The sequence below is a fragment of the Saccopteryx leptura genome, chromosome 8 (genome assembly GCF_036850995.1).
Source record: "Saccopteryx leptura isolate mSacLep1 chromosome 8, mSacLep1_pri_phased_curated, whole genome shotgun sequence".
Lineage (NCBI taxonomy): Eukaryota > Metazoa > Chordata > Mammalia > Chiroptera > Emballonuridae > Saccopteryx > Saccopteryx leptura.
Window position 1 is genome coordinate 16501042 of NC_089510.1, and position 22637 is coordinate 16523678.

Here is a 22637-nt window from a genome sequence, read left to right on the forward strand (position 1 = left end):
TTGCAACCAGAGCCATTCTAGCACCTGAGGCAAAGGCCATGAAGCCATCCTCAGTGCCTGGGCCAATTTTGTTCCAATGGAGCCTTGGCTGCGGGAGGGGAAGAGAGAGACAGAGAGGAAGGAGAGGGGGAAGGGTGGAGAAGCAGATGGGCGCTTCTCCTGTGTGCCCTGGCCGGGAATCAAACCCGGGAGTCCTGCACACCAGGCCGACGCTCTACCACTGAGCCAACCGGCCAGGGCCTCATAAGCTTTTCAATTTACAACATTTCCTAAACTCTTCCTATAATAGCATATCACATACTATGAGCTCTCTGAGACTCAAATGCTTCTTCTTCCACAATACCATCCCCAAACTGTTCCCACAGAAAAAGCTGGAAAAAAATATATACAACCTCTCTGGACTCCCAAAATAATTTATTAATTGTTTTTTCTTATGGATGGGAGCTCTAGGTAAATATAGTACATGGTGTAATACATCCATAAGAAATGAAACATGTGTCAATTATATCTTATTTCTACATAGTACTTTATAAAAGTGGAAAAAAAAGATGATTGAAAAAATAAGTCAAGATAGTTAACAGAAAAGAAGCCATTTAGAAAAAAAAGTAATATAATCAAAATATGCCACCTTTTCACAGATAGGATAGTTGTCTAGTTTAATTCCATATAAGCATTGGCTTGATAGGTATTAACTATCAAGAACCCGGAGAGACACAGAGATGAGAGACAAGGCCGCCCAAGAACAGTTTCTATAAGACCAGGAGTTTTGATAACATGTAACAGACTGGTATTAGAGACCAAGATAATTTTCCTCAAGAAAACATTAAGGTACATTCCCTATTAGGTTCAAAGGTAGCATTAGGAAATATACAGTTTGAAAGAAAATAGAGTCTGAGAAAAAAATGATTTGGACACCGACTGGTCTTGACTCATAAATCTGAATCCTAGAAAGCTTCCCGGTTAATGCATGTAAGATATTTATAGCTCCCTTTTGAAAGTGGAGAGGTAATGACTATCCTTTTAAAATATTTTTAAGAAAAATAAACATAAAGATCACTAAAATAAATACATTTTGAATATAAGATGTTGATAGCATATTAAAATAATCATATGTTTCAAATAAATTTAAAGTAGTCTTCATTCTTTAATATCTAAATGACACGACTATTCCACAAGGGGAAAAATCTTAATTAAAATATTTTTAATTAATATATCAAATATAACCATGTGGAGTGGTAGATTATTTTAGAAAAAGGGTTTCTATTTTAATAAAAGTCATTATAAATAAATTCAAATATCTACTAGTGGACTTTATGTAGAACTTCATTACTTATTCGTTATACCACAATCCTGTCTCTAAAAAAGTTCATGAGGATCAATTCCACATTTAGAAGAGACTCCCACTAGACAGAAAAGTGATGTATTGAAATTGAAGCAGTTTTCAATTTAAGTAGAAATTGAAGACACGTCTTGTTTAAAAAATGTCTAAAACCAAGTAATATAAAGGAGGCTGAATTCTCAAAGTTTTATTGGTAGAAACACTGATAATCAGACAAGGGTCAATCAGATGATGAAACTACTCCATTTGAAATGAATAAAAAGATCAATGTAACAATTTTAAGTTTCACGTATTAAATAATTGCTTCTTTTCTCATTACACACTTTTGATTTGCGCTACCATTAATTGTTTATAATAATTGTCATATGCGATATCTCTGGTTTGAATTTTCATAAATGTAATTGACAAAATCATTAAAGTTTTGATGTTAGACAGATAAAAATTAAAATATATTAAAGACAAAATAAAAGTTTAAAACACACTGTGATTGATGGTCTAAGATGGTCAGCACAAAGTATTAGTACAAGTATTAGCAAGATTTATAAGCTGTGGTCAAATGTGGGAAGGTAAAGGGTGTGAAATAATACTAGGTACCAAATGGTATGAAAATTGTTCAGTTTTTAAAAATTCTATATAAAAATTTGTTCCAGAAATTTTTGATCCATAACTTTATTCTTAGAAGGTATTTAGAAGGCAAAAGCCTAAAGAGAGTCACTTTTTCTATCCAGAAATCATACCATCTCTTTGGAGATTTGGAATATGGAGACATAATAAATATTTTTAAAAGGCTATGCAAATAATTAATACTACAGAAAGGAGATGGTCACTACTACCTTTCATTCCAATGAACTGAAGACCAACAATGTGAAAACACACCTCAACGCCGATTCTTTTAACAGCTCTTACTATTATTATATTTTCGTATGTGGACCACTGCACTTTGTACGGGACAGTATTAACAGACTGACTTCAATTTTAATACTAATTCCTAGTCAGAGGACTAGGAATCAGAGGGAGTTGAGTACTAAATCGAAATTAGCATAAGCATTTAACCAACTTCTTAATTTATCACATTTATCACCAAGAGGGGAATTGTCAATTACGCATATACCGAATTATATCATTACAGTGCAGCTTTGGGACAGTTAATCATGAACGTTCAGTAATCATGAATAACTAGTGAACATTTGGCAACTGCAGAGCAGGAACGTAAACAAGAAAGGTAATCTCATCAGAACAAGAGAGGCTTCAGAGGGCTGGTAGGCAGTGATCCATGCCATCTCTAATGATTCAACCGGAAAATAATAAATAAATAGATAAATAAATGCACAAACAATGAGACAGAAGCCCAGGAATGCTCGATTCTTTTATCTGCTGAAGGTTACACATGGCAGAAGGACCTGTCCACTGATTAGGATAGTTTTCTTTTTAACCATTGGCATTTTCTCTTTTAACGATGGAATGACGACAAATAATTAGTGTAAACAATTTCCTAGAAGGAAAACAGTGAATTCTAAATAATGTGCCACCCATACAATGTAGCTGCACTGTAGTCACGGTACAATTTCAGTATGCAGTTATTGACGATCTGAGATTAACTATTCAAACGCTATGCTGCCAAAAGGTTCTATAGTAAAGGGGGTCAGAGTATAGAGGTCATCATGGCTTTACCTCAGCTATTGTTATAGAATCTGGATACAAAGAATGAACCAAATGATTAGCCAACATAAGATAAACCAAGGCATCTTCATCAACTTGTAGTCCAAAATATTCATGATAATCACCTGAAAAACCTTGACCTAGAAAACAGAAAATCATTATGAATTCATTATGTTAACATACAAGTCATAACTCTGCACAAATTTCCCCCACCAATTAGTATGTTAATATCAGTTTTGTTATCATAGCAAACTGAAGTCTCAATACCACATAATGTAATCATCAGCACATATACGATCTAACATAAATTAGTATTCCATATCAACAATCTTGCAATTCTATTTTTGTTTTACAAAAACAAACAAAACACCATGATTTAAAAGTTTAAATTAAATTTTTATTGAATTTTATAACAAATATAAAGAGAAATAACACTAAAAGGAATTCTAACTTTCCACTCTTAGATACATTTTTTGTCATGTCTGATGTTAATGATAGTTAGCTTCTATTAGACCCCACTTAAGTAAAGAAAAGCAAATATGAAAACTTCCATAAACACATAATATTGATATTATTTTAAATATGTGCTTCAATTTATCCAATGATGACAAAAAGATTTTAACATCCTCTAACATCCTTCAGCCTCCTCTTCCTCAGCTCCTCATTTGGTTGCTTATAATATATCTCACTTATTCTGGTTATACAATTTACTTTCTATTCCTTCGGTTGTTTGTTCTTATTTTAGTTCAGTCAAATCAGTGCTTACCAACCTTCACCCCCTTGGTTCTCTGTATCTAAGTTCTTTATTTTGACTCACTTTTTTTTATAGGATTTCATCAGTGAAGGATATTTTCAAGTATAATTATGACAATTTTATTCCTCAGGGTCTTTCAAATTTATACCTCGATGGCAATTTAATTATCAAATTTTAGCCATATTTTTTTCATCCATGCAGGTAGGTTGATTTTTCTTCCTAGTTGTCACTTAATGAATTTCTCCATAGCACTGAATTATATGACTTAAGCACTGTGTGTCTTAATATTAATTGTTTAATTTCCTTTCTTTTTTCTGGTATGTGTTCTTTTGCAGCATAAGTTCTGGTCTTCCTTCCTTCCTTCCTTCCTTCCTTCCTTCCTTCCTTCCTTCCTTCCTTCCTTCCTTCCTTCCTCCCTCCCTCCCTCCCTCCCTCCCTCCCTCCCTCCCTTCCTTCCTTCCCTTTCCCTTTCCTCCATCCCTCCCTTTCCTTCCTCCCTTTCCCTCCTTCCTCCCTCCCTCCCTCCCTCCCTCCCTCCCTTCCTTCCTTCTCTTTCCCTTTCCTCCATCCCTCCCTTTCCTTCCTCCCTTTCCTTCCTTCCTTCCTCCCTCTCTCCCTTCCTTTCCTTCATTTTTTTCTCATCATTCAAAGAGGAGAAACACCTTACACAAGTCAGAATATTTTTATTTACCATTTCTACACATAAAAAGCATATCCCATATTCATGGATTTTAGTTTATTACCCCAACTCCAAAATTCCTTGGAAAATTCCTAATCCTCAGCAGAGGGAAGTTCTACAGGGGTATACAGATGTTTAACCTGGCAGATCTTTCTTGAACCTTTCCATACTTGCCTTTTTCATCCCTTAAATAAGCTACTCTCCAAACAGGATGATATTAGTGTAACCTGTCATGTTGCATAGATTCACCTTTGTGCCCAGGAACATTTCCTGGGAATATCTCCATGACTGCGCTGCACGATTGGCAAGCAGCAGCACCCTCTGGACACAGCCCCCTTCCTTGGAAGCCACCTTCCAAAACTTATAGTCTAAGGTCCCCATCATGGGGTTGGCTGTTGCTAGAAAATATTTGACCATTAAAATATAATTGTTTAATAAGTTATCTACTTAAGAATTAGATTCTGTGATCCTGCTTCTTTATACAATTTTTAAATTGAAGAGTTCTGATCAATATTTTTACTACACATTAGTTTACAATTTAGTTTAATCTGAGAATATGTATTTAAAATGTGCATATTTTCATCAATGTTTAATATGCAGGAACTCACACACTCAAAAAATGTGCTCATTTATTATTTTTGTTACATATGTTTCACTGTAAATGGTGTTATGTTCACATCCTGGTTTCCTTAAAATGCAGTTTTAGAAGAACCTACATATTAAAAAAAACATATTATTAAATCAATATATTTAAAAGAAAATCATTATCTTTTATTTATACACAACCTCTTGCCAAAAAGGAATCAGAAATGACCAGAGAAAATACATACAATGGAAATAATAAAAATCAAGAGAACAATAACAGTTACTGCAGCTTCCATAACCAAACCCCAAACCTGGTTGTAATCAGCCAGTAAAAACTTAACATAAAATCATAAGTTGTATCGTAATAGGTCAGATTGCTTACCCATCCCATGGTGATGGTAGAGCATGGATGTAATACCATCAAAACGAAATCCATCGAAGCTATATTCTTCCAACCACCATCTTATATTCGACAGAAGAAATCTTAACACTTCCCAGCTAAAATATTAGAGAAATATATAATTATGCACCAGTGTTCTCCTTAACGAGTAGACATCGCTTGCTAAGAATATGAATTAAAACTATAAATCTCTACCTGAAGAAGTATGACGGTCAAGAAATATATCCTATAAAACCCCAGGAAACTACTAGCATCTCATTTGTTTGATGAAACTCATTCTAATGGGAAATTATTAAATTTGTTTTTTGCCACAAAATCACTTACTATTTAAGAAAAACTGAGAAAATGTGTGTGGGTCAGGTCCAAAGTGTGAGCACTCTGTCGAGTTCAGCGCTGTGTTGTCAGCAAAGGAATACCTGCACAATAGTGCTCACACACAGAAAACTAAACAAAGCAGCAGCAGCAACAGAACACTGCGACTTGTCTCTGAATTTTCCACAAGCCTTTTTTATGTAATATAACCATAGGTTCATAGTTTTTCCTTTTGGAAAATATGATTCCACTATCCATAGAAATACTGCCTTCAATGTTCGTCTGCTTAAAATATTTCCCCATTCTACAATTTCAAACAAATACAATTCAGAAGAAAAAGAGAAGAAAAAAAAATAGTGTCAATCACATAATAAGCAATATTATATTTACTAGACTATTATCGTGTAGGGACAAAAAAAAGGCCAAATTACTAAAAAAAAAACCCACATGTTTAATATAGTACAAAGTTACAAATTTAAGAGTCCTACATCTATAAAAAGAGGAAAAGAATACCAACAAACTGTTATAACTCAATTAGAAACACTGCTTGAAACAAGCCTATTTCGAATTATTTAAAAAAAGACATCATCAATTAGTATTTTCTTTAGTCACACAGTTATGGTTGAGTTCTCTATCTTATTATAACTGGGGTTTTAAGACTTTAATACCTCATTTAGTTTAATGACAAAGCAGTAATAGTGTACACAAATCTTTAAGCCAGTTCAAATTTGCATACTTTTTAAACCTTCAATATATTAAAGAGCAATCTGACATAAGTGGAGATTAACTCATCTCAATCAACTTCGGAATTATAAATCTAAACTTTTGTAATTAAATAAGTTACTTTATGCTTTGAAAATTAACTAAAAGTTAAAAAGAAATGAAAAACAAAGATCCAGGAAGTCCACTAGACAAGAAAGGGAGCGAGAAAGTTCTAGATTGTTATATCCAAAACACAATGAAAAAGAAATTCTTAAGTTTCTATTCTTGCATATTCATTTAGAGTTTCGGGAAAAAAAATGTTTTAAAAAATGAATAAAAACAAAGGTATTCTACAAATGATCAAGATGAAAAGTACTTATTTTGAGTAGGAATTTCTAATAATCAAATTGTTTCAATTAATAAACTAAATATTTTTAGAACAGTTTTATTTTCACAGCAAAATTGAAAGGAAGCATTTCTGTACTTCTTAACAAGATGGCTATATGAAGTCCCAGAAAGAAGAAATGAAATTTAAATATCAGTAATCCTTTGTAAGCAAATTAAAAAAACCAACAACACATGCCTTTCTAATTTGGCCATTTGACTACTAATGTATATTTTACTTCTAAAAGATAATTTTAGCCAAAAACACAGAACAGTTGGAAAAGAACATTTTTATACTCAACATCTTGGGCAGACATATGAAGAGATGAAAATTTAAACCAGAGATCACAAATTGCCCTAGGCCTGAACCATTGTTTTGTTTACTTTACAGAGTACTTCAAATTTTTCTTTTTGAATTTCTATAGATGGCCCTGGCCTGCACCTCAGTGGTAGAGTGTCAGCCTGGCATGTGGATGTCCTGGGTTCGATTCCTGGTCAGGACACAAGGAGAAGTGACCATCTGCTTCTCCACCCCTCCACCTTCTCTACATCTCTCTCCCCCTACTGCAGCTGTGGCTCCATTGGTTCTAGCAAAGTTGGCCTCGGGAGCTGAGGATGGCTCCATGGCCTCTGCCTCAAGTGATGATAAAAAGAAATGTCTTCCTTCCTGAGCCACGGAACAAGGGCCCCAGACAGCCAGAGCATCCCCACTAGTGGGCTTGTCAGGTGGGGTGTATGTGGGAGTCTGTCTTTCTGCCTCCCCTCCTCTCACTTAAAAAAAAGGCATTTCTATAGATGAAACTTATTTTCTAGCTCTTTCTAAGTTCCTGTCACTCCACATTTTCTTATACCAACCCTATGTGCTCATTTACATCACCAGTTGGGCTTATAGACATTAGCTGTCCAGTTCTGACATAAACTATCTTGGACTGAATGTTTTCCAGGTAGAAACAGGTTGAAATGTAAAAATTGTGTCTTAATAACTACAAAGATAAAAGGGGGAAAAAAAGAAAAAGAGCCAATGACATTGCAATTTAATGAAAACCAGAAAAGAAAGATAATATGAATTTAATAATTGAAAAGAAAATATTCCCCAGCATCAGTGTTGATTAAGGGCAAAGTTATTAAATCTTCTTCTGATTCCTATTTCTAGAATATTTAATATATTCTCCTTTTGACCTAAAGGAGTAACACAACTGCATTTAAAATATTAAAAGAAAAAGACATATTTAAGTGTTACTACATGAGTAGACAGATTCTTGGCATGGATAAATAGAAAAAGAATTTCCTATGACAATCAGAAAAGAAACAATGACAATAGACCATCGAATTAAAAACTTCTAATAGGTTAAAAAATACAAAATTATACTCTTTAGACCTCTTAAATTCTCTTAACCTGAAACAATGACTAAACAACATAAACAATTCTTTTTAAAAATATCACAAGATTTAACTGATAGGAATATATCAAACTTGTGGTGCTTTTAAAATACTATTTTATGAATCACTAATGAAACATAAAAAAATTGATGTGTTGTCTATAGCATCAGACACGAGATACACAAAATGCTACAGAGGAGCAAATCTACAATAAAATTAATAAAGAAACAAAATCTAGAATGTTGTACTTTTAACAAAATCTCAAGAAATACATTTAGAGAATATCAGACCTAAAATTTAAGTTAGTAAGAGCAAATGGCAAGCAAAAGTTAAAAATATTAATTCTTTGGTTATATACATTTTCTAAAATTAGATTAATGAGAGGAGTGAAGTTAAAAAATAGTTTTAATAAGGGTAATATGTAACATCTTATAAAAATTAGCCTTTAGGCCCTGGCCGGTTGGCTCAGTGGTAGAGTGTCGGCCTGGCATGCAGAAGTCCCAGGTTCGATTCCCGGCCAGGGCACACAGGAGAAGCACCCATCTGCTTCTCCACCCCTCCTCTTTTCTCTCTGTCTCTCTCTTCCCCTCCCGCAGCCGAGGCTCCATTGGAGCAAAGATGGCCCGGGCGCTGGGGATGGCTCCTCGGCCTCTGCCCCAGGCGCTAGAGTGGCTCTGGTCGCGGCTGAGCGACGCCCCGGAGGGGCAGAGCATCGCCCCCTGGTGGGCAGAGTATCGCCCCCTGGTGGGCAGAGCATCACCCCCTGGTGGGCGTGCCGGGTGGATCCCGGTTGGGCGCATGCGGGAGTCTGTCTGACTGTCTCTCCCCATTTCCAGCTTCGGAAAAATACAGAAAAAAAAAAAATTAGCCTTTGTTTAAGAAAAAAAGTAAACTACCAGTTCAAGAAACAGGGAAAGACTCATACATATGTTCCTAGTATTTCTGTGGTTAAAATTTTGCATCTCTTATAGCATGATAAATCTAAACAGGCTAATATACTGTTAGTAAATTCAGTGTTCAGATAAAACAAATTGTAAAAACAGAGTTCTTGTGCTCAGGTCATAAAATCAAGACCTTAGAGACCCAGGAGGACTGAGGTCTGAGATTATAAAATAACCAGGACACACACGAGTATCTACGTGACCACAATCCAGACTCAAAGTTGGAAAATAGAAGATCATAGAGCATTTATGGCATCACTGGAATAAAAATATAGCTTCCTTTTCTCTTTTTCTTACACTACGTAAGCATCCAACTTAATGAGGACAATATTTAATTACTGTGTACACCTATTTTTTCCAAGGTCATTTGAATTACCACAAGGCGCGCTGTGTCGGGGTCCTCCAACCCCGGTTCAGGTTCAGGGACTCACCAGGAGCACTCACCGGACTCTGCACATAGTAGCGCCCATCGCTGTTTTTTCCAGCAAAAAGATTCCAAGCAGAATCAGCGAAGGGAAAGGCGCAGGGGGCACAGTTAGGGGCAGTCTAGGCACAAGCTTCCAACAGTTGTCTCCCGATGGAGGCCCACTTCATTCCTCCCGCAACAAATGATCATACCCCTTGTTAAATGTTGTCCACCAAGGACACTCCTTAGAGATCTGCTCCTAGTGAATTTGACAGAACCCAGACCCCCAGAAGTAAAACGGGCATTCCGCATGGGACGCGTTGCTTCTATGAGGAGTTCAGGCACAACCGCTATTCTATTTTCAGTTCTCGTCGAGGTGAGAGCCCTCCCGAAATCGTAGTTCCCTGATGCCAGGCAAGGACCCTTTTTTGCGAGCAAGATAGCAGTCTTAATCATGCTACATTAACTCTTTTGTAGCAACAAACAAACAAACAAATAAACAAAAAACTTTCAAACATTTATATAATTAAAAAATACTATAGGTTACTGGAAAAAAAAAAACCCCAAAACTTCCTCACATTATCTCAGAGCTACTCAGATTTCAAAACCAAGGGGACTTAAATACACATTAAAAACCTAAATACATGTATTCTATGGTTCTGCAGTCTGTGTTCCAGCAGCCACAAGGGCAGTAACATTCTTACAGTTTGTACAAAAATAAAATAGTTCACTGAATCTAAAATTTGCCTTTTATATAGAACACTAGAACAAAGTTAAGGAAAACGTACCAGTAAAAAAAGAAAATATGAAAGAGGTCTGTTACTATTTCTACTATCATAATTTTCAAATTCAGCACCCATCAGTACCATTTTTCCTTTTTTTGGGGTAGGGCACTGGAAAAAAAGAAGAGTTATGATGTATTCCAAATTATGCCTTAATTAGAAATAGTTTAAACATCCTCTGAGGAATTCATGAAATGAATCGTCTCAACTGTACGTTCTGCCTTGAGTCAAAGTATAAAAATGTCCGGCAAAAGGGTGTACAACAAAAAAGGCAATTTACTTTTTCTATCCCAAAATGTCATCAAACAGTCCATGACCGAGTTGATATAGCCAGTTGATTAGAGTCTCATAAAAACATAAAGTCGAGTTTACAAGCATAGTGTGACTTCAGTGTGTTCTAGCAGACAAGGCAGGACTTTGATTTTACAATGACTCCACAGACAGAGAAAGACAAAGGCCACACGACTTCACTTATACCTAGAATCTATCTAAAAAATAAACACACAAATAGGAATGAAAAAGACTCGTAACTACAGAGAACCACACAGAGGGGTGCCAGATTAGAGGGCGTGGGGACTGAGTGGAGGAGGTGAAAGGACTAAGTAGAGGTTGGCAGATACAGAACAGTCCCAGGCTGTGAAGTAGAACAGGGAATACCATCGGTAAGATTGTAATACTTGTGTACGGGGCCCCGGTGGTACTAGACTCATGGGGAATCACTTCATAAGTTATATAAATGTTTAACAACTATCTTATACATCTGAAACGAATGTAATATTGAATGTCAACAGTAATTAAAAAATTAAATTCAATTCAAAATATCACAGAAGCCTATCCTCAGAGTCGATAAGTCTATAGGGCAGCCTATTTTCAAACAATTGGAAGAGCTCCATGTTGACTTTTAGAAGGTGATGAGAAAATTAAACTTATATACATATATATATATATGGCCAGCATGAATGTGTATGAGAAGTAACCTATTTTAATTATTAATGTTATATCTTAAACTAATTAACAGTAAATTAGAAACTAATACCATCTTAGCTTACTCGCATGTTTTATGAAAGCAAGAGCAAATCCCTAAAATCCAGTAAAAAGATAATGAAATGCAGCTAGCTGACATTCCTGTGAATCAGAAATCATTAAAAATATTTAAATCACTGGTGTCTGATAAAGAAACTGAATATATTAATGAATATATATACATTTAAGCATTTCTGGTAATCAAAATAATCAGTATTCTAATTGGTTTAGATGTCTGAAATATTTAGCCTGTAATCAAGTAATAAGGATTTTATTAAAGAAATTTTGTCACATACAGATAATTCCAATAATAAGGTTTTTAGGACACTATTTCTAAGATAAAAACACTGTTGACTGTCTCACAACCTTCCAATGAATTTTATAATTAAACAAAAGATAGTCATATTTTCTTGACACGCAAGTATTATCAGATACAACAACCTTTATTAAATAAAGTTATATTTTTTTACTTTAAACCTATTTAATGTTGTATTTATTTATTTGTGGTCCTTAATAACTCCTGACATTTTCAAAAATAAGCAACTTAGTCCAACAACACATCTATTAATATTGTATATTAATAAATAGGTGATGATTAAACAGTGGTAAATATAACAAATACAAAGGCAACTTATATATTCCTCTTAGCTAGTCAACAATATTTGAAGATGGTTATTAAATAGTACATCAGGCCCTGGCCGGTTGGCTCAGTGGTAGAGCGTTGGCCTGGCATGCAGGAGTCCCAGGTTCGATTCCCAGCCAGGGCACACAGGAGAAGCGCCCATCTGCTTCTCCACCCCTCCCCCTCTCCTTCCTCTCTGTCTCTCTCTTCCCCTCCCGCAGCCAAGGCTCCATTGGAGCAAAGTTGGCCCGGGCGCTGAGGATGGTCTGTGGCCTCTGCCTCAGGCGCCCCAGATGGGCAGAGCATCGGTCCCTGGTGGGCATGCCGGATGGATCCTGGTCGGGCACATGTGGGAGTCTGTCTGACTGCCTCCCCGTTTCCAACTTCAGGGAAAAAAAATATTACATCATAAAACCAATAAGTAAAAACCACATTTTTTGAACTCAGTATCTCAACTGATTGACAGTGAGCAAAGAAGATATTCAAACATTTTTTTTATAAAAGTTGTATAGTATGCCAAAAAAAAAAACAATCTTAAGTTATAATAAAACAAAAAATTTTCAAGGAAGATGCTATGAAATGCCACTATTGAAAAGCAAGTAATATCTAACAAACTCTTTGTTTTAAAAAATTATAAATACCTATAAATTTAATTTTAATTAAATTAACCAATAATTTAAAAATGTCATATTTTTGCTCATACTTTTCAATGGATATCATACTTTAACAGAATTTTAGAGAAAAACTTAAGACAATAAAAAAGTGATTATTCATATCTAACAGTAGATAGAAGTATCATTGATAATAAACTACTGCATGTATTAAATTCAAATAAAATTAGGGAGCAAGCACCACATACTCTAGTGAGACAAATTATTAATTCAACTACTAAATATCTGTAATTATACAAACTTTGGAATGTAGGTAGTTATAAAATTATTTCAAATTTGTTTTCAACATTATATGACTCTCTGGATTTCTACCTGCACAACTTTATTTTATATAAATTAATTTACTTAATCAAATTATATCCATGGAGCCCTAGTTATCCATATACATTATTACAGTAAATCATTTTCTTTCCTTTAAGGCCCCAATTGTACTTAGCTTATTAAATCTTGTATTAAAATGACTTTTATTTGTATTATCTATAAGTCTATTCAGGTACCCTTTAGGAAATCAGTAGGAAAGAAACGCATATTGTATCTTTACATGCTAAATGCTTCCAATTATACTTTTACTTAAAAAAAAAATACAGCAGGTCGTCCCTAACGTTATTTCCTTCAACATCAGTTCTTTATAACATTCAATGAAGAAAAGCAAAATTGATTCCTGTGGATTTGCACATTCTCTCCGTGCCTAAGTGGGCTTCTCCCAGGGACCTCCGTTTTCTCCCCCATCCCAGAGCCTGCACTGAGGTGACTGGCAGCTCTGCGCCGTCCCAGTCTGAGTGAGTGTGGGTGTGTGTCACTGTCCCTGCGATCGAAGGGCGGGCTGTCCAGGGTGGCTTCCTCCCTGGCATCCGAGCTGCAGGGTTAGGCTCCGCCCACCATAACCTTCAACTTAAATAAGCTGTTTCCAGAATAATAATCTTATTCTTTTTTTTTATTCTTGTTATGTTTTTATCATCTTTATAAAATGTATAAATAACTGACATTCATTTTATTTTGTTTTTTTTTTGTTTTTTTTTTTTTTATTTTTCTGAAGCCGGAAACGGGGAGAGACAGACAGACTCCCGCATGCGCCCGACCGGGATCCACCCGGCACGCCCACCAGGGGCGAAGCTCTGCCCACCAGGGGGCGATGCTCTGCCCCTCCGGGGCGTCGCTCTGTTGTGACCAGAGCCACTCTAGCGCCTGGGGCAGAGGCCAAGGAGCCATCCCCAGCGCCCGGGCCATCTTTGCTCCAATGGAGCCTTGGCTGCAGGAGGGGAAGAGAGAGACAGAGAGGAAGGGGGGGGGATGGAGAAGCAAATGGGCGCTTCTCCTATGTGCCCTGGCCAGGAATCGAACCCGGGTCCCCCGCACGCCAGGCCGACGCTCACTGACATTTTTTAATGTTTCCTATTAGAAGTGTTTTGGGACGTTATTTAGAAGCTTGACAATATTTTTGTGACCAGAAATACACTGTAGCAACTTAACTCTTGTTTTATATCAGTTAGCCTGTGGTAAAGCTGGTTTCGTGATATGTTTCACTAAAGTTGCAGTTTCCAAGAACCTTTCAATGATGTAAAAGTAAGGACTTCCTGAACTAGATTTGGGGAATTTTCAAATCTCTTTTTTCTCTAATTTAATCTATATCCTTGACAAGCTTGTTTACCTGCTCAAGTAGATCAGAGAAAGGCAAACTTGAAAGAGAATGTGTCTGTGCTTGTGTGCGTGTGTGTGTGTGTGTGCACATGTGTGTGCGTGTGTGCGTGTGCATGTGGAGTAGGAGTAGGGAGGGACCCACAGGAAGAGCAAACGTGGAAGGTTTCAGTCTGATACAAAAGAGACAAATCGAAAACAACATATAACCCAATCAATGTGGCAACAACTACCTGCCTGCATGATTAAGAAATGAAGTAATTTTCATATTGTTTGCTTTTAAATCGGTTCACATTTCTCTGTTAATCTCACAAAAATTGCCATCAAAGGCAATTTTTCAAAGCATTAATGCTTATAAAATATCCATCTTTTTCAAAGTAGATACCCCAAAAACTGTGTAGCCCAAGGATCAGAAAGCAGAAAATCAAGTCAAAGTTATCACTTGTAATAAAACATGGGTGAGATAGTACAGGTAAAATATTCACATGTCTCATCTGAACAAGGCAGTGTTCTTCTCCAGAATAAATCACTATGTCAGCCATTTACAATCAACATGTCTATAGACATAGGTATATATTGTAAAAGCACACATTCTTTTTTTTTCTTTTTTTTTTAACTAAACGTGTCAAATATTTTATTTAAATCATTAAGTAATGAGGAAACTAGAACAATGATACAATGAATTGAATGGAGAAATCAAAGAACACATAGATTTGTATAAATATTTACAAATAGATGGGGTCAACATCCACATGGCAATAATCACTTACATTTTATGGGACAAATTTTATCTGAATTTTTACAAACAGGAATCATTTGTGTTATACTTAGAGTTCTACAAGTTGCAGATTAAATAACATTATTAACCCTTTGAGTAGAACAAACATTTATGCCTGACCTGTGATGGCGCAGTGGATAAAGCATCGACCTGGAAATGCTGAGGTCGCCGGTTCGAAACCCTGGGCTTGCCTGGTCAAGGCACATATGGGAGTTGATGCTTCCAGCTCCTCCCCACCTTCTCTCTCTGTCTCTCTCTCCCTCTCTGTCTCTCTCTCTTCCTTTCTCTCTCCTCTCTAAAATGAATAAATAAAATAAAATTTAAAAAAATTAAAAAAAAAAAAAACTTTCATGTACGGAATGCAGGTCCATCCAGAGTACATAATGCTTGTGCCTCCTGTCCATCCAGAGTACAATCGTACAAAAACTTTTATTTTAAAAATGTATAACGCAACATTAAAAAAAGGCAAATATAATGTTCTTCTTGTTTCCATCAACCGATAATCAAACAAACATGATTTTAAGTTAATAAAACTGGAAATGTAACTAATTTTATTTTTTGAAAAAACAAAACAAAACTCAATCCCGGGGGTCAGTGAGCATGAAAAAAACTCACTATTCAAAGGGTTAAAGAAAACGGGAATCAGACCAGTATAAAATCATAGAATCCAGATAAGTATGCTAGACAAGATCTAGGATGCTATAGGGTACCCAGTAACATCTTTATTACCATTGTAAAGTTTTATGTAATTTTTCCTTACATGATTAACAATATCCCATATTTCTAAGATCCTGTTCCATGGAAGAAGCAGAAAACAGAGATAGTCAACAATACAAACAACATCAAAAGCCCAACTTCCTTATAGAATGAAGGTAATTATTCCAGATCAAAACAACTGACAGTGAGTCGCACCTATAAAGATATATACCATTAATATATAGTAAACCTAAATTGGCAATCAGGTATTAAAAACTTGTCTAAATTGTAAAAGTTTGGAAGCATTAACTATTCATATTCATTTCCTTTTGTTTTCCTTCCTGATTTATTTGTAACAAACTAACTTTGATTTTTATATAAACTATTATAATACTTCTATTATAGAAAATATATTCCTGAACTTGATAATTTTCCACTATCTTATTAAAATGTATAATTAGGTATATGGTATTGATTTACTTATATTTATTTAGCCAGTTTCATTTCAAAAGATGACTCGAGACAAGTCAGAGATAAATACATCCACAGTGCATCAAAAATCAATGAGGGACAAACATAGATGAGAAAAATACGGGTGGAGAAAAAGAAAGATCTTGCAGATATACAAGAATAAAGCATCTGAGAATTAATTTTATTTTCCAGTCTAAAATAATTTTGATTTTATGAACTATATTAGCAAGAGGAGGCTGTTCCTTGACTATCAGCCCCAAATAATGAATATTTTAGGGCAACATTCAAGGAAAATACTGCTGTACTCTATCTATCTCAAGATATAGATACTAAGGGGGTTGTTTTTTTAACAAGTAACAGTATACCCTGAGACCCCAAATGGATAAACACTGCAGAGAGAAAATGACTGGGCAATGCCATTCACAAGGGGACAGAGGGAGGGCAGGCTGAAAAAAAGCGAGGCACCCAGTCCCTCATGAGGGGGTGTATGTGTGTGGTGGGCGGGGTCTATGTGTGTGGTGGGCGGGGTGCACGCATGTGCTCGCACGTGTCTGTTTTGGAGTGGGATCTTGTGGGAATTAAGATAGGGGCCTCTATTAATAATACTTCTATTTCAACCATTACTTCTTCAGCAGTTTTAAAATCTGCAGCGCATTTACTAAATAAGACACAGCCCTCCAATATATCTCTGTGTATAATCCCACAAACAAAAGGAGCTAGTCTTGAGTAGGCTGGCTGGAGTTGAACAGAACGGGGAAATGTGATACTGCAGACGAACGAAAAAGGAGTTGTATTCAGCGCGTGTTTACCGGTCACCAGACTCCATGTATTATATCGTTTCAGTTAACAAGGCTGTGGTAGCGGGGATTATTTTATGGTTTGAAAAACTGAGCTTTACAAAAGTTAAAATGTTCAGGGTCATTCAGGTAAGAGGTAAAGGTGGGACTCAACCTTTTGAGTCTGAAACCTCAACTCTTAAATATAAATTTCTACCACCATTTTCAGCATGACCGGGTAAAAATTAATGCTTGCTTGTTTGTTTATCTATCTATCTATCTATCTATCTATCTATCTATTTATTTATTTATTTATTTTGCAATGCTTAATAGAAGTTATAACACATGTGGGCATTCATGCAAGCATATAACCCTTTGAAGAAAAAAAAGTTACATATCTGGCCTCTAGTTAGATTGGCCTGTATGTATATCTTACATTGGAATAAAAATGCTTATGATTAAATATTAAAAATTTTTCCAAATGTTATCGAAATCTCTGGTGATGACAACAAAAGAAACCACAAAAATATCAGTATCCTTAAGGGATCATCAGCTTTTTGTTTGCTCCAGTAATAAATTTTGCATTTGCACATTGCTGCCTAGATTTTCAAAGGGTTCTGCAATGATTAATTTAACAATCTACCCATATTGCTGTAATATAGCCAAGAACTGTTACATATATAATTTATAATATCCATAGCAGGGACAGATTAGTAGGCAAAATAGAACTCTCAACATCCAGGAGTATTATTAATGCAGACATAGGTGGGTGTCACCAAACTATGACTACTGAAATCCAGACTTCTTGAGCTTGGGTGCTTTATCCCCAGAGAGACACATAAATCATGGTGCCTCTTCAGAAGAGTCCATTTTAACCTGATGATTTGGAAGGAAACAAAATGAATTTTTAAAAATTCTAATAATTGCAAATATATACTGGATGCTTACTAAATGCCAGATCTTATACGAAGGGCTTTGCATGAATTATTGCATGAAAATGCCCACAACCCTCAGAGATATGCACTATAACCGGGTTCGGCAAACTTTCTTTTTTAAGCTAGACACAAACATTTTAGGCCTTATGAGCTTTATTTGGTCCCAGTCTCTGTCAAAATAACTCTGTGGTGATTGGGTAAAAGAAGTCACAGAAAATAAGGGAGTGGGCGTGCCTGCAATTCAGTAAAACTTGACCAAAACAGGAAGCAGATTTGAATAAATTTGGCCATAGTTTGCTGACCCTTACAATTGAAACGTACATTTTATCAGTGATACTAATGTAATTTTCCCATAGCCACATAGCTAGCTACCAGTGATGAAGTTAGAATTTGAAATCCGGTCTCTCATCGTAGAATCAAGTAACAGACTACTATGCATTTCTGGCTCTTGACAGTACTGCAAACAGCTATTTAAGAGTAAAATAAGCACAAATATATTCTACCCTGACTAGGCAGTGGCACAGTGGATAGAGCGTTGATCTGGGATTCAGAGGACCCAGGTTTGAAACCTTGAGGTCACCGGTTTGAGTGCAGGCTCACAAGCTTGAGCGCAGGGTCTCTGGCTTGAGCGTGGGATCATATACACGATCCCATGGTCACTGGCTTGAGCCCAGAAGTCACCGGCTTGAAGCCCAAGGTTGCTGGCTTGAGCCCAAGGTCACTGGTTTGCGCAAGGGGTCATTCACTCTGCTGTAGCCCCTAGGTCAAGGTACATATGAGAATACAATTAATGAACAACTAAGGTGGTGCAGCAAAGAATTGATGCTTCTTATCTCTCTCCCTTCCTGTCTGACTGTCCCTATCTGTCCTTCTCTCTGTCTCTCTTTCTGTCTCAAAAAGAAAGAAAAAAGGAAGAAAGGAAGCAGGGAGGGAGGTAAGGAGGGAGGGAGGAAGAGAGAGAGAGAAAGAAAGGAAGGAAAGAAGGGAAGGGAAGGGAAGGGAAGGGAAGGGAAGGGAAGGGAAGGGAAGGGAAGGGAAGGGAAGGGAAGGGAAGGGAAGGGAGAAAATGAAACTGCATTTGCAATGGATGCAGGCCTGAGAAATTAAAACTTATGCTCCTCAGAATATCAGGATATCTGATGAAAAGTTTGAGAAGAATTTAGCAGATGCTTACAAAATAACTTTTTTGAGAAAAAAATACAAAAATTATCTTAAAGTCTCATAATATGCTTTAGGATTCTTTTTTTATATATAATGACATAGGATAAATTGCTGAAGCCACCCACCTGGAATTTCATATACATAGAATGAAAATGCCCAAGCTCTGACAATGGACAGGGTGCAGCCAGGTGGAACCAGTGCTCTAAAGTCAGCCCCAAACCCTGCCCAGTGACCTCACCCTAATAAACAAAGTCCGTGTTCACTTGGAATAAAACCCAGTCTGCAGTCCTGCTTACAAAGTCTCATACGATCTGCCATCTGTTTAATCCTGTGACTTTCTCTTCTCCACGAAGCATCAGCCCTGGAAACCTTCTTTGTGTTTTTAAGCACAGTCAAGCTCATCTCAGGCACCAGGACTCCATGCCTCTGTCTGGAATTCTCTGCCTCTCCCACCCCTCGCTTAAATGTCAAACAAATTTCACTGAAATATGACTTCTGAGAAGCCTCATGTTGACACCCTGTTGCTCTACCAACCACATCATCCTCATTTACATTTTCATTACCACTTATGTAATACTGGGATCTATGTTTTTTTTATTTTTGTGGGGTTTTTTTTTTTTGGTTTAGTATTTAATTTTTTTCTTCTTCATTTTCTACATAGCTACTATATACGTAACATAACAGTGTTAACACTGTAGCAGTTTTTAAATCATTTGATAATAGTCTTATTCAACACAGTCTATCTGTGCGTCTGCAGTGTAGATATCCTGTTTCTTTTCTTGCTGCTCAATCCCCCAAGCCTAGCCCAGAACGGGGCACTCGAGGCCACTCAGTAAACCCATGTAAAATGAAGAGACAAACGAGAAAGGTGACGGGAAGCTCTGACTCAAAAACCGAAGCTCTGAGTCTGTTGTCCTGCACATTGCACCATGTGGCCCTCATTATTCAATTTACTTTGGAACACCATGCGCAAAAAGAGGGAAAAAAGGTGTCCAGATTCATAGATATTAAAAAAGCTCTTAAAATTCAGAGTCTTATAACTATATTGAAAATAAAAAATATTTTTTTAAAGTTTCCCTGGATAACTCTTACTGTCTAAGAGTGAGAGGGAGAAAAATGTTGTCTCCCTCTTTATAAAAGACTGATTAAAAAAAATGGTTGAGGTAAACATGCCTCCCACAACCGTATCAAGATCACAACTAAACTACAGAGCCACCACCATCGGAACCGCCCGAAACCTGGGAATGGAGGTCCTACGGTGAAGGCTATGAAGAGGCCACACTGAGACAGGTGAGGAGGATGAGGACACGGAGCCACACTGAGACAGGTGAGGAGGATGAGGACATGGAGCCACACTGAGACGGGCGAGGAGGGCGAGGATACGGAGCCACACTGAGACGGGTGAGGAGGGCAAGGACACGGAGCCACACTGAGACGGGCGAGGAGGGCAAGGACACGGAGCCACACTGAGACGGGCGAGGAGGGCGAGGGCACGGAGCCACACTGAGACAGGTGAGGAGGGCGAGGACACGGAGCCACACTGAGACGGGCGAGGAGGGCGAGGGCACGGAGCCACACTGAGACGGGCGAGGAGGGAGAGGACACGGAGCCACACTGAGACGGGCGAGGAGGGCGAGGACACGGAGCCACACGGAGACGGGCGAGGAGGGCGAGGACACGGAGCCACACTGAGACGGGCGAGGAGGGCGAGGACACGGAGCCACACTGAGACGGGCGAGGAGGGAGAGGACACGGAGCCACACTGAGACGGGCGAGGAGGGCGAGGACACGGAGCCACACTGAGACGGGCGAGGAGGGAGAGGACACGGAGCCACACTGAGACGGGCGAGGAGGGCGAGGACACGGAGCCACACTGAGACGGGCGAGGAGGGCGAGGACACGGAGCCACACTGAGACAGGTGAGGAGGGCGAGGACACGGAGCCACACTGAGACGGGCGAGGGGGGGGAGGGCACGGAGCCACACTGAGACGGGCGAGGGGGGGGAGGGCACGGAGCCACACTGAGTCGGGCGAGGAGGCCGAGGACATGGAGCTACACTGAGACGGGCAAGGAGGGAGAGGACACGGAGCCTGAGACAGGTAAGGAGGGCGAGGACACGGAGCCACACTGAGACGGGCGAGGAGGGAGAGGACACGGAGCCTGAGACAGGTAAGGAGGGCGAGGACACGGAGCCACACTGAGACGGGCGAGGAGGGCGAGGGCACGGAGCCTGAGACAGGTGAGGAGGGCGAGGGCACGGAGCCACACTGAGACGGGCGAGGAGGGCGAGGGCACGGAGCCACACTGAGACGGGCGAGGAGGGAGAGGGCACGGAGCCACACTGAGACGGGCGAGGAGGGCGAGGGCACGGAGCCACACTGAGACGGGCGAGGAGGGAGAGGACACGGAGCCACACTGAGACGGGCGAGGGGGGAGAGGACACGGAGCCACACTGAGACGGGCGAGGGGGGAGAGGGCACGGAGCCACACTGAGACGGGCGAGGGGGGACAGGACACGGAGCCACACTGAGACGGGCGAGGAGGGAGAGGACACGGAGCCACACTGAGACGGGCGAGGAGGGCGAGGGCACGGAGCCACACTGAGACGGGCGAGGAGGGCGAGGGCACGGAGCCACACTGAGACGGGCGAGGAGGGCGAGGACACAGAGCCACACGGAGACGGGCGAGGAGGGAGAGGACACGGAGCCACACTGAGACGGGCGAGGAGGGCGAGGGCACGGAGCCACACTGAGACGGGCGAGGAGGGAGAGGACACGGAGCCACACTGAGACGGGCGAGGAGGGCGAGGACACGGAGCCACACTGAGACGGGCGAGGAGGGCGAGGACACGGAGCCACACTGAGACAGGTGAGGAGGGCGAGGGCACGGAGCCACACTGAGACGGGCGAGGGGGGGGAGGGCACGGAGCCACACTGAGACGGGCGAGGGGGGGGAGGGCACGGAGCCACACTGAGTCGGGCGAGGAGGCCGAGGACATGGAGCTACACTGAGACGGGCAAGGAGGGAGAGGACACGGAGCCTGAGACAGGTAAGGAGGGCGAGGACACGGAGCCACACTGAGACGGGCGAGGAGGGAGAGGACACGGAGCCTGAGACAGGTAAGGAGGGCGAGGACACGGAGCCACACTGAGACGGGCGAGGAGGGCGAGGGCACGGAGCCTGAGACAGGTGAGGAGGGCGAGGGCACGGAGCCACACTGAGACGGGCGAGGAGGGCGAGGGCACGGAGCCACACTGAGACGGGCGAGGAGGGAGAGGGCACGGAGCCACACTGAGACGGGCGAGGAGGGCGAGGGCACGGAGCCACACTGAGACGGGCGAGGAGGGAGAGGACACGGAGCCACACGGAGACGGGCGAGGAGGGAGAGGACACGGAGCCACACTGAGACGGGCGAGGAGGGCGAGGGCACGGAGCCACACTGAGACGGGCGAGGAGGGCGAGGGCACGGAGCCACACTGAGACGGGCGAGGAGGGCGAGGACACGGAGCCACACGGAGACGGGCGAGGAGGGAGAGGACACGGAG

At 39.7% G+C, this 22637-nt stretch overlaps 1 protein-coding gene across 1 annotated transcript in view; it reads right to left on the bottom strand.

Annotated features, from left to right (window-relative positions):
* Positions 1-22637, bottom strand: part of GBE1 (1,4-alpha-glucan branching enzyme 1) — a 304174-nt gene that overhangs the window by 86003 nt on the left and 195534 nt on the right. The window contains exons 8-9 of the mRNA XM_066347125.1: positions 5399-5514; positions 3011-3138 (exon numbers count right to left, since the gene is read on the bottom strand). Of these exons, the coding sequence (XP_066203222.1) occupies positions 3011-3138; positions 5399-5514 (244 nt within the window). The remainder of the gene's footprint in view (positions 1-3010; positions 3139-5398; positions 5515-22637) is intronic.